Raw genomic sequence first — 12,733 nt, 5'->3', positions numbered from 1 at the left:
GAGGGGGGAAGGGCTGTGCTCCCTTCCCGGAGAGGCAGGCAGGCTGCCCAGGCTAGCACCCACTCACCTCTCTGGGAAGAACGGCTCAGCAGGGCAACAGGGCTAGCTGCTCTTCCCAGGACTCAGGAGACAAAGGGCCCGCAGCAGTGGGGGGAGGGGAGGGGTCCCTTGGAACACCGAAGACCCTGCCGCAGAAGCTGAGGGGGGCAGGTCTGTGCTCCCTTCCCGGAGAGGCAGGCAGGCTGCCCAGGCTAGCACCCACTCACCTCTCTGGGAAGAACTGCTCAGCAGGGCAACAGGGCTAGCTGGTCTTCCCAGGACTCAGGAGACAAAGGGCCCGCAGCAGTGGGGGGAGGGGAGGGGTCCCTTGGAACACTGAAGACCCTGCCGCAGAAGCTGAGGGGGGAAGGGCTGTCCTCCCTTCCCGGAGAGGCAGGCAGGCTGCCCAGGCTAGCACCCACTCACCTCTCTGGGAAGAACTGCTCAGCAGGGCAACAGGGCTAGCTGGTCTTCCCAGCTGGGTTGCGATTTTCCTTCTAATATTTTCTGTAAGGCTGGATTTGTGGCTATGTATTGTTTAAATTTGTTTTTATCCTGGAATATTTTGTTTTCTCCATTGATAGTGAATAATAGCTTGGCTGGGTATAGTACTCTGGGCTTGCATCCATGATCTCTTAGTTTCTGCAGTACCTCTATCTAGTACCTTTTGGCTTTCATGGTTTCCATAGAAAAGTCCGGTGTAAGTCTGATAGGTTTACCTTTATAAGTTACTTGACTTTTTTCCTTTGCAGCTCTTAATATTCTTTCTTTATTCTGTGTGTTTTGTGTTTTGATTATTATATGGCAAGGTGATGATTTTTTTTTGATCCAGTCTATTCGGTGGTCTATATGCTTCTTGAACCTTCATAGGAATATCGTTCTTTAGGTTGGGACAGTTTTCTTCTATGATTTTGTTGAATATATTTTCTGGGCCTTTGATCCGCAATTCTTCTTCTTCTTCTACTCCTATTAATCTTAGGTTTGGTCTTTTTATTATGACCCAGATTTCTTGAATGTTTTGTGATGAGAATTTGTCGGATTTGCTGTTTTCTTTGATCAGAGTGTTTATTTTCTCTATGGCATCTTCAGAATCTGAGATTCTTTCTTCTATCTCTTGTATTCTATTGGTTATGCTTGATTCTAGTCTCTGTTCATTTACCTAGATTTTCCATATCCAGCCGGGCCTCAGTTTGTGTTTTCTTCATTGTCTCCATTTCAGTTTTCATTTCTTGAACTGTTTCCATTACCTGTTTGTTTTTTCTTGGTTTCCCTGGGTATCATTTGCGGATTTACTCATTTCTTCAAACTTTTTGTTATACTTCTCTTCCATTTCTTTACTCATTTCTTCAAACTTTTTGTTATACTTCTCATCCATTATTTTAAGGGAGTTATTCATATCCTGTTTAAGGGACTCTATTGCTTTCATAATGGCACTTTTTTCCACTTCCTCTGGATTAGGGTGTTCAAGTCCCTTTGTTGTAGGGTTGCTGGGATCTGGTGTTTCATTTTGTTTTTCAAATTGTTGGAGGAATTCCTGCCTTGGCGTCTACCCATCTCTTCTTTCAAATGTTCTCTAATGGATCTTCTGGTACCAGGTCAGGTTCCCCTCTCTGATGAATCTTCTGCTAGAGGATCAGTGCCCCTTGCTGGCCAGGAATCTTGCTGAGCTGACACAGGGCCTACCTTTCCACCAGCAGGCTATTGAAACACAGGAACTCCCTCCTGCCGGGTTGCACTTCCAGCCTAGTCCCAGGGTGCAAGCTGGCTGAACTGGGTGATTTTATGGCCCCGAGGAGGAAGGGAGGAATAAAGGAAGGGGTTCCTGGGTGAAAGGCGGGATGAGCTAGGAGGCGAGAGGGCTTAACCCCTGCAGAGTGACCAGGGAGTCAAGGTGCATGGGGAATGTCTGAGCTCCTCCTTGCCGGGCTTTCAATATTTAATGGGTTTTCAATATTATTTCCACAGAAATATGCCAGCAACAGAGGTTGTGAATACTTGAAGTGCCGCTACTATTTAAATTCTTTATCAGTCTCCTTTTCTGCTTCTTTTATACTCTTTTTGCATTAGAGTTTCACAAATAAGATAGACTATGACGGATCCAAAAAGAAGTGACACTCTAGCTTGGCTGCTTTGTGTAGCTCAAGTCTCTGACAAAGAGGCCAGCCAGAGTCATGGTGTTAGACATCAATACCTGACTAATCAGTGCCCCACTTCACATCTTCCTTGGAAGCCCAGAGTTCTGAAGTTTTAGGTGAAAACCTCACTGCATAAAATATGGAGGGACTCATTTTTTTTTAAAGAGAGGTTTCTGTTTTTCTAATATTTGGAGCTGGCTAATATTTGGAAAGGCTGCTAAAATTAAGTTTAATATTTGTCATTTTTCTAATAAAGCACAGGGGAATTTACAGTTCTGATGTCTTTGACCTTTTCCCTGGAACATACCAAACCCTGGAAATGTTTCCACAAACACCTGGAACCTGGTTACTCCACTGCCATGTAACTGACCATGTTCATGCTGGAATGGAAACTACCTACACTGTCTTACCAAATCAAGGTGAATATCCAGGTAGTACCTCTAGGTGTTATGAGTGCAATTAAGATTCCTGATTTGTCTAAATACATCTTCTGATATGAAGTACTTGTGAACTGGCAGCCCTGGTGCCTTCTTTCTCTATCTCTAATAGAATGTTTTGATGTTGGGCCAGTGGGATATCAGTTACTTGCTAGAATGGCATTGACTGTCTAAGTGTACAAATGGACACTAACTTTGCAGTACCATCACACCAAAAGCAAGTATAAAGGAACAATCACATTAGTTTTTTAGTTTTTATACAAGAAAGCAACCGTGACTTATAAATGAAGATTTAGAACTTAATTTCTTGAAGAGAAAACATTACCATTTTTTTCTCCCACATAAGAGTAGCATGAACCAGCCCAGTATAATTTCAGTTCTTTTTGTGTTGCCAGAGTACTGTTTCTAAAGGAACTAGGAAAGGCTAAAATTTAAATTCCTTATTCACATATATAAGTACACACATACACCTAGACACACACACTCACTTGCATACACAGAGCACAGAAAAATATACAATCTTTTTGTGAATACATACCAACAATAAAAGATAAAACAGTAAAATTCTAACAATATGGTTGAAAACTCTAGGAACAGAAATGGAAATGTAATTGGAGAAAGTTACATACAGAATATAAAATAACAGAAGCAGTACTAATGTGCTTGCATGTTTATATGTGTGTACATGTTCGTATGAGTGTACATGTGCATGCACGTATGCATTTGGATGAGTGCCCATGAACGGGTATGTGTGTGTGTGTGTGTGTGTGTGTGTGTGTGTGTGTGTGTGTGTGTGTGTTGTGGTTCTCGGGCAGTGAAAAAGTTGTTACCGGTAATGTACAGCCACCTAAGACTCATAAAAGCAAATAAACTGTTGGATTTAACCCCAATAATGAGATCAAGATAAAAAGTCAATGAGGCTGGCAAAAAGAGAGAAAGTCTCTACATTGGTGGATCTCAACCCATGGGTTGTGAACCCATTAGGAGGGGTCAAACGACCCTTTCACAGGGGTCATATAAGATCATTGGAAAACACAGATATTTACATTAAGCTTCATAACAGTAACAAGGTTACAGTTATAAAGTAGCAATGAAAATAATTTTATGATGGGGTCACAACAACACAAGAAACTGTATTAAAAGTGTTGCACCATTATGAAGGTTGAGAACCACTGGTCTAAATAAACAAGCTTGCAGGGCTAGTAAGATTGCTCAGCAGTTAGCAGCACTGGCTGCTCCTCCAGGAGATCAGAGCTCAGTTCTCAGCACCCACATGCTCTTAACCCTCTGTAACTCCAGTTCTGAAACTGTAATTCCAGTTCTAGGGACTCTAATGCCCTTTTCTAATCTCTGTGGGTACAACACATGCAATGGTATATAGATATACATATCATGCAGGCAAAATGAAAGGAAGAAAAGAAGGGAGAAGGGAGAAAGGGAGGGAGTAAACCAAAAGAAGGAAGAGAGAAAACAGAAAGAAGGAAGAGAGAGAGAGAGCTTGCGTATAAACCATGTAAAAAAAATAATGGAGAAGAAGCAACACTGAAGCACTTGAAAACTTGTGTATGCAAATGTTTGGAACACTGGATGCTGCCACAGGCTGGTCCTGCAAATAAAAACACCGATGGTGGGGCTAGAGAGATGGCTCAGAGGTTAAAAGCTGTTTTTCCAGAAGTCCTGAGTTCAATTTCCAGCAAATACACATTGGTTCACAACCACCTATAGGAGGATATGATCCCCTCTTCTGGCACAAAGGTATACATGCAGATAGAGCACTCACATACATTAAGCAAACAAATTAAAAATAAAAGAAAGGGCCAAGCAGTAGTGGTGCACATCTTTAATTCCAGCACTTGGGAAGCAGTGGCAGTCAGATCTCAGTGAGTTCAAGGCCAGCTTGGTTTACAGAATGAGTTCCAAAACAGTCAGAAATGCTTCACAGAGACATTCTGTCTTAGGAAAACACACACACACACACACACACACACACACACACACACACACAAAAAAAAAAAAACACTGGAGGGACTTCTGTGTCTAACAAACCTGAGGGAAGAGAGAGTGGTAATTACTGTTTAAGAAGGAGAGAATGCATTTAAACAGCAGAGGGAATTAGACAGCAAATAACCAATATGAAAGAAGAGCATGGGAAATAATCTTAAAAATATTGACTTTTACAAAAAGAAAAGATATTATATAGGACTGAAAGAAAGAATAGCAGAAAAAGGTCTGAATTAAACACAGAAATATAGGGAGCCACGCATATCAGTCTATATTATCTTTAAATAAGTGTGATAGAGCTTTGGGGAAAGCTACTGAATTCTACAGCTCAGGAAATTATTGCCTTTCATTACACAGAAAAGAGCATATAGAAATAAATAAATCTTCTGACATCATGTATCAGGTGACAATAGTCTCTTCAAGGAAAAAAATAATTAATTAAAATAGTGACTATCTTTTATGTCAGAGCTCAGTTCTGACATAATATGTCAAATCCATATTTCTTTTTCCTATGTGAAGAAACACATAAAGACCTTCTCTGACACATGTAAAAAGCACTTTTGTTGAACCATGCCTACTCTGTCAGATAATCTTCAGGATACAGACTATAGTGGTAAAGCTGACTTAATTTTAAATTCCTCAAAGCTGGATTATTTTAGCTAAATAAGCAAATCTATTACAATATGATGATGAATATCTAAATACTTTCATTTGATAAAGTAGAATTTTTTAAACTTTCTTTGGATATAATTTAAAACATAATAAAAAAGGCTGCAAAAGAATTCCCACAGACCTTTCTTCCATACTTAAGGTTGCAGTTGCCTTCTGCTCTCTCCCCATCTCCCCGTCCTGCCCTTGAACATGTCTATGCATGTATGTACGTGTGTATACTTGTATTTCCTAATTATATTCTTTTTTCTAACTTAATACCATCATCAACTTCAAGAATGGTTTAAAAAATGATAAATCTGTAGAGCTCAATAAAAATCAATAAAAAGGGAAAAAATGATAAATAACTAGAACCCCTTTTCAGATTTTAACAGCTATCTCCTCATATTATTTACACAAAAAAACTCTCAGCTCATACAAAGATCTTGAGTGACAACTTCCCACTTTTATCTCTGACATCACTGACTTCTTTTTGTTTTAAATTTAATTCTATGTGCAAGGATGCTTTGCTTTCATGTATACCTGAGAACCTGGTGCCCACAGCATCCCAAAAAGGGGATCAGATTCCCTAGAACTTGTGTTACAGATGGTTGTAAGCCAATATTTGGGTGCTGGGAGTCAAACCCAGGTTCAAACCCCCAGTACCATTTTGTAATACAAAATGTGAGTTCACTGTTTCCTCATCAGACTACACACTGTGGCATTAGACACACTCATCCCTTCTAGCTGAAGGCTGTCTATCCTAATATGCTTATCATTGCTGACCTTTGAAATTTGGCTGAATGTGGTATCTGCCAAGATTTTCCACAATAAATTTACTTTCTTTCTCCTTTATGATTAATTAAGATCTTTTGCAAACAAAATCTCCTTAATTAAAGCAATACTAGATTGAGAGATTTTTTAAACATATAAAAATAAATGAATTAAAAATTAATCAAAGCAACTAGGCAGTGGCGGTGCATCCCTTTAATCTCAGCACTTGGGAGGCAGAGGCAGGCAGATCTCTATGAGTTTGAGCTCATCCTGGTCTACAAGAGTTAGTTCCAGGAAGGCTCCAAAGCTTCAGAAAAACCCTATCTTGGAAAAACAGAAACAAACAAAGAAACAAACAAGCAAACAAAAACAAACAAACAAACAAAAACCAAGAATTAATCAAAGCAAATACTATTTTAAAAATAGAACATATGTAAATCACTTTTAATCATATAAAACACAGCATTTTAAGTAATCATCTTAAAATTTCTTTCTTTTATAGGGACTAAGTCTGGCTGAAAGAAATGAATTGGTGATAAGTGAAAGAACAGAACAATGATTCATAACAATGTATGAGTCACTGCTGAATAAAGCATGGATGCTGGATTGGCTGCAAACAGTTAACACAAATTGAAGCCACACAACTGTTCATTTGTGAGAGAATTGGACTTTGTAAAAAAGCCCCAAATAAAAACATATGACCAGATGCTGTCCTTGGCTACCTTCCCAGGATCACTACAAAGTTCACTGAATTGTCTCCAATTCTTGCCTTCTCATCAATCACTCTAACAAGCCATGCGGCAAAGGGGTGGGACTAAGAGTACAGAAAAGAAAAAAAAATAAAGACAGCAAGCTGCATTTTATAAATATCTGAAAAAAATAGTCAAAAATGCTATGTGGAAATAGAGAAAGATAGAATCCAATAATATTAAATTTAAAAAGATAAAATTCAGATAATAAAATGATAAATTAAGAAACTGCCAGTAAGAAGACTATGTCAAGGCTCCAAGAAAATGAGAGAACAGAAGTTTTGCAGAGCCTTACGGGGCTTACAGCTCTAGCAAGGAGCAGGCCATACTACAATCTGCCACAAAAGGGTACTAAAAGGGGGCAATGGCTAAGAGCACCTCCCATACTGAGTGGCTCCAGTTCTAGAGGATCCAATGCCCTCTTCTGGCTTCTTTGGGTACCTGGATGCACACAGTGCACATACATAGACACATAAAAATACACATAAAATACATCTTTAAAACGAATCAAACATATCAAGCAGTGGTGGGGAACACTTTTAATGCCAGCAGTCAGGAGGCAGAGGCAGGTGGATCTCTGTTAGTTTGAGGCCAGCTGGGTCTACAGAACTAGTTCCAGGATAGTCAAGGCTGTTAAACAGTGAAATTCTGTCTCAAAACAAACAAACGAACAAACATGTGAGTTACTACAAAGAAAGACACGAACATCATGATAGTTTTTATTTTCTCATATACTGTGGTTGAAAGAATATATATATATATATATATATATATATATATATATATATATATATATATATATATGAAAGAAGACCTTGCTTGAAACTCAATAAGTAATAGCCAGACAAGTACATTCATCTAATTCTGAGAGAAGCACACCATGAGTTTCAAAAGTAGCTGAAAAGCCAAGTATGCAGTCTTTCACTGGAGTGAAACATTACATCATTCTCATACTTAGGGAAAAAAACAAAATAGTAGCCCAAGTAGGAAAATTCATAACAATGAAGATATTATTTGAACAGCAAGAGGGGCAATTGCACACACTCACACTTGCAATGCATTTTCTTCTAGTTATTCTGGGTTGTACAGGATTGCCATGCTCCCAGCACTGAATCCATGGTATTTCTCACAAAAGAACCCTTTGTTCAGCTTGGAAAATACCTGCATGATACTTCATACCTGGAACAATTAGGAGGTTTGCATAGATTGAGGTCACCACAAGAGTCCAAGACCCACATATGATAGAGAGTAAAAAAAATAGAAAATAAAAGGAAATACATGTAAAGAGATCTTACATCTTGAAGATTTTTTACATTCTAGACAATTAATTGGGTCAGGTTATAGATTAAATGAACAGCTACCATTATATGATAAGGTAAGCAAGCACCATAAAGCAGCTGCAATACACATTAACACAAAACTCTTTGGGCTCATTTTATCTGGGACTGAGCACTTAAAGTAGAGTCACTTATTCAGTGTAAAGAATAACTTCAAGTCAATGACTTCTTCCGGCTGCAAAAAAGGAGGTAGGGCAGGAAAAATGCTGCAGCACCATCTTCTGGGAGAACATTCAAGAAATCTTTCAGATCCAGTCCCACAGCAATAACTGACAAGGCTTCTGTTTGGGGGAAAGAAGAATATATGAGTTACAACTAGAAGTCCATTTTCTACGAATTTGCTCTTAATAATACAGAGTTTCTTCAAGTAACAAACTGCTAGAATCATAAATAAAAAAAAAACTCTTTAATCCACATATCGTGACTTCATACTTTCTAATTTCTCCCTTCTAAAGCCTTTTATTTTGTAGTTAGCTCCTGGAATGAGCTACCAATTCACTGGGAGATTGTTACATTGTTTTAATCAATTTCTACCATTTTCTAATGAGAAATAGAATCACATAGATGCTGCTTTAAAGTTGAGACTGCTGCTAGTGTATAAATATTGTTTTCTAAGAAATAAATACCATTCAGGATAAAACATTTTCCTGAATAGGGTCCTCTCAATAATGAGATTTTCATGTTATTAATAAGCATATATCTTTTATCATGACCATATACTTTCTAAATAGTAACATACTCTAGTAAACATTTTCAATATTAAGGAATTTAATAGGGTTGGGAATAGTCAGCTGTAGAGCCCTTGTGTAGTGTATACAGTTTCCTGGATTCACTCCTTGGCACCAATAAAAAAACATGTGTAGATGGACGGTGTGTGTGTGGGGAGTCAAACATTTTTAAAAACATAATTATGCAATTTTATGTTTCTATTACTTCTTAGTTGGTTCTGCTGTCCTACCTTAGAAACAATAACTTCAGAGAGCTGAGTAGATAGCTCAGCTGGTGTAGTGTTTGCCACACAAGCTTGAGGATCTAAATTCAATCCCCAGAACCCATGTAAAAGAAAGCTAGACATTGCTGCATTCCTGTAGTCCCTGACTAGGGAAGGTAAAGACAGGTAGATCTCTGCAGCTCACTGGTTAGCCAGTTCAGCCTGATTGGTTAGCTCCAGGCTCCTTGAGAAACCCTGTCTCAAAAAAAAAAAAGGCTGATGGCTCTTGAGGAACAATGACCAAGACTGACTGATCTCTGACATGTACACATAGATGCACACATTCTCTCATTCTACAAAAATGAATACATAACAAGAATGAACAGCATTTCTAGGAAAATATTTTCTTCCTCCTCTTTACCCATACTCCAGCATCATCTCCTGTGTGTTCCTTACCCATTTGCAAGGCTACTGTTTAACCCCCTCTATCATTTGTCAATTTAAATCATCCTTCATACAATGGGATGGCCAGTCCTGCCACTGAGAAATTAAAGAACTATGCAACAATGACACATGGGAATTCTTCCAGAATATCTTAATTTAGGTTGCCAGCACCCATGTCAGGTGTCACAACATCCTGTAACCCCAGTTTTAGATTTGTCACCTCAGGTCTCTGAGGTCACCTGTACTCATGTGCACACACTCACATGGAGACACACATACCCCTTCTTAGGTTACCTGCACTAATGTGCACACACTCATACACATGCATGTGCGTACACACACACACCTTCTGAGGTCGCTTGCACTCACGTGCACACACCCATCCACATATAGACACATACAACACACAGATAGACAGACAGACAGACACACACACACCTTCTGAGGTCACTTGCACTTGTGTGCATAACCCATATGCAGATAAAACTACATATTATTTAAAATAATAAAAATAAATATTACAAAAAGTTACTGAGTCTTCCAAGAGAGTGTCTTCATCTACAATGTACCATCTGCTAGTTTCCAGTGTTCTTTGAGAATAATAAATCTAACATATGAGATGATCCTAATAAACAGCAACCACTAACTAGCTTACAGAATTCATATGAAACACATAAATTACTATTAATTTCCTATCAAACATGTTTACTTACCTAAACATAGAGACTATAAGTAGTAGCCTAGATACAAGAACTTGTACTTGGGGTAAGTACAGAGCCATTACAAAGTCAGTAAAAATATCACCACTGTTCAATTCTATTCTCACACCAGTAAGGCCTTAATATAAATTATAACTCTAAGAATGAAGCCAACCCCTTAAATCTGTACAGTATTTTAACCTTTCATTTGTTTCCTTCCTGAATCCCTTAATGTTTTTATTTATTTAATCCAAAGAGAATATACTAACAGAAATGGTGTGTGGTTCTGTTGGAGAAAATGAAGATGAGAAAATAATAAAATAGGGGGCAGAAGGGTGTTGTGAGATGTCTCAGCAGGTAAAATGTATGTGACCTTTTAGTGGGAGGTCGCTTGTTGGTTTCCGGGTGTTCAGCCCCAAAATAATCACACAGAAACTGTATGAATTAAATCACTATTTGACCCATTAGCTCTTGAGTTCAATCCTCAGAACTACAAAAAGGTAGAAAAAGAGAACCAACTCCAAAGTTGTCTTCTGACCACCACATGTGCATCATAGCATATGCAACATGTATGCACATACATGAATACACACAATAAAAAAACAAACAATTAAATAAAATATAAAAATGTAGGCTGTGAATGTGGCTTAGAGGGAAAAGTACTTGACATGAGAACACAACATAAAAATCCAGATGTGCTTGGTAGCTCATCTGTAATTTCAGTGTGTGGGAATCAGGAGACAAAGAATTCCCAGAGGAAGCTTGTCAAAGTAGCAAACACAAAAAACTTCAGATGCAAAGAGAGACCGTGTCTCAATTTGTAAGGTGGAGATTAACCAAGGAAAATACTTGATGTCAACATGAGATCTTTGCAGATGCCTATATATGCTTGTCTGTTCAAACACCTGCACATATGTGCATACCACACATATACCTAAGCACACACAAAAATATTACTTGCTTTATTCTACTATTCAGCTATGAGATCATCTAAGAATGATCCAGAAAGAAGTAAATCAAGTCGGGCAGTGGTTATTTCTGCCTTTAATTCCAGCATTCGGGAGGCAAAGGTAGGCAGGCCTCTGTTAGTTCATGGCCTGCCTGATCTATAAGAGCTAGTTCCAGGACAGACTTGAAAGCTACAGAGGAACCCTGTCTTGAAAAAAATAAAAAAAAAAGTAAATCTCATACTTAAAATACCCCAGCATATCTAAAATACATTCACCAAACGTTAAAAGTTAATTTCACTGTCAAAATTTTGATTGACTTTTAAAACCTTATGTTTACAATATGTTACAATATTAGATCTTTTTAAAAATAAAAGTAGTGGGCTGGAGAAATGGTTCAGTGGTTAAGAGCACTGGTTGATCTTGTAGGGGATTTGGGTTTGGTTCCCAGTACCCACATGGCAGCTCACAGTTGTCTGTTACTACAGTTCCATGGGAGTTGATTCACTTTTATTGGTCACTGAGGGCAACAGGCATATACATGATGCATATACATAAACACAGACCAAACACTCATACACCTAAAAATATGTAAACAAAAATAAATTAAAAAATAATAGTTCATTATTTCAAAATCATTAACAATTTTTTTAAAATAATCCACCTATTCACTGTCATTTCAATAGCTCTGCATTAGTGCACTGGTTCTCAACTAGGATAATTCTGTCCTCAGGTGACACCTGGTAGGATCTGGAGATACTTGTATTTGTCATAACTGGGGTGGTGGTGATACAGGTAGAAGACAAAGATGCTGACTAGCGTTCTTAATGGGATGGGGAGGAAGCCTTCTCAACACAGATAATTTTCCAAAGCAAAATAAAAAGCTCAAAAAATAATATCACAGTAGAAATATTTTTTCCTAAATGTGTTGTGTAAGTCCCTGTCCACCATCTTCAACCTGATCTTTTTAGAAGTTTACTCAATATTTTTCTCTATAGTCAGTTAAGAACTTCTCATCAACCTAACAATATTTAAAAACTAGATTGTATACGGCAGAGCTGGAACTCAGTTCCAATTCCAAAGATTCCATTCCTGGGTTCTTCTTAGTGGTCTATAGCGGCCAACAGGAAGACCTCAAAGAAATGAAACTCCATCAACAAATAGTCACAGATCCTTCCCTACAGGAGCTCAATGCTTATAAGGAGGCTGACCCCCCCCCCAAAACGAATAAAACTCTATGCCAGCTCTTGAGATACTGCAGTCTAAAAATAGTAAATCACACAGAATACTCAGTGTTTGTTCTAGCAGTTTATGAATACAAAGCTACAGAAAACTGGAATTTACATGTTCAAGGTGTAAATCATTGAAGAATAATAAATTTTTCAATACTTACAATTTTGTTTACTAAACTTAATTTCCTACATGAAGCAAATTGAAAAGCAAAACTTCTAAACTTCTGTAATATTTTAAATATTGGAATTTCCATGAAAATAATAAAGTAAAAGTCCAGAAATGTTAACTTTTAAGAACACCAGCTCTGTGGCTATAAATGCTGAGTGAGAATCAAGTGTGAGGGGCAACATGAGAGCTGAA

General features: G+C 38.1%; 2 protein-coding genes across 4 annotated transcripts in view; one reads left to right on the top strand and one right to left on the bottom strand.

The window, feature by feature from the left end:
• Nucleotides 1-6,740, top strand: part of Cp (ceruloplasmin) — a 63,075-nt gene extending 56,335 nt beyond the window's left edge. The window contains exons 18-19 of one of the 2 annotated variants that reach the window (XM_048452601.3): nucleotides 2,431-2,605; nucleotides 6,537-6,740. In XM_048452601.3, coding sequence (XP_048308558.2) covers nucleotides 2,431-2,605; nucleotides 6,537-6,553 — 192 coding nt within the window. In that variant the 3' untranslated portion in view covers nucleotides 6,554-6,740. The remainder of the gene's footprint in view (nucleotides 1-2,430; nucleotides 2,606-6,536) is intronic. The other variant, XM_048452602.3, reaches the window with a different exon arrangement.
• The window catches only part of Hps3 (HPS3 biogenesis of lysosomal organelles complex 2 subunit 1), a 95,578-nt gene continuing 87,281 nt past the window's right edge, over nucleotides 4,437-12,733 (bottom strand). For both annotated transcript variants that reach the window (XM_048452604.3, XM_085682279.2), the window contains one exon: nucleotides 4,437-8,401. In XM_048452604.3, coding sequence (XP_048308561.2) covers nucleotides 8,274-8,401 — 128 coding nt within the window. In that variant the 3' untranslated portion in view covers nucleotides 4,437-8,273. The remainder of the gene's footprint in view (nucleotides 8,402-12,733) is intronic.

The sequence above is a fragment of the Myodes glareolus genome, chromosome 20 (genome assembly GCF_982192425.1).
Source record: "Myodes glareolus chromosome 20, mMyoGla1.1, whole genome shotgun sequence".
Classification (NCBI taxonomy): Eukaryota; Metazoa; Chordata; class Mammalia; order Rodentia; family Cricetidae; genus Myodes; species Myodes glareolus.
This window is presented reverse-complemented; position numbering and strand designations above follow the sequence as displayed.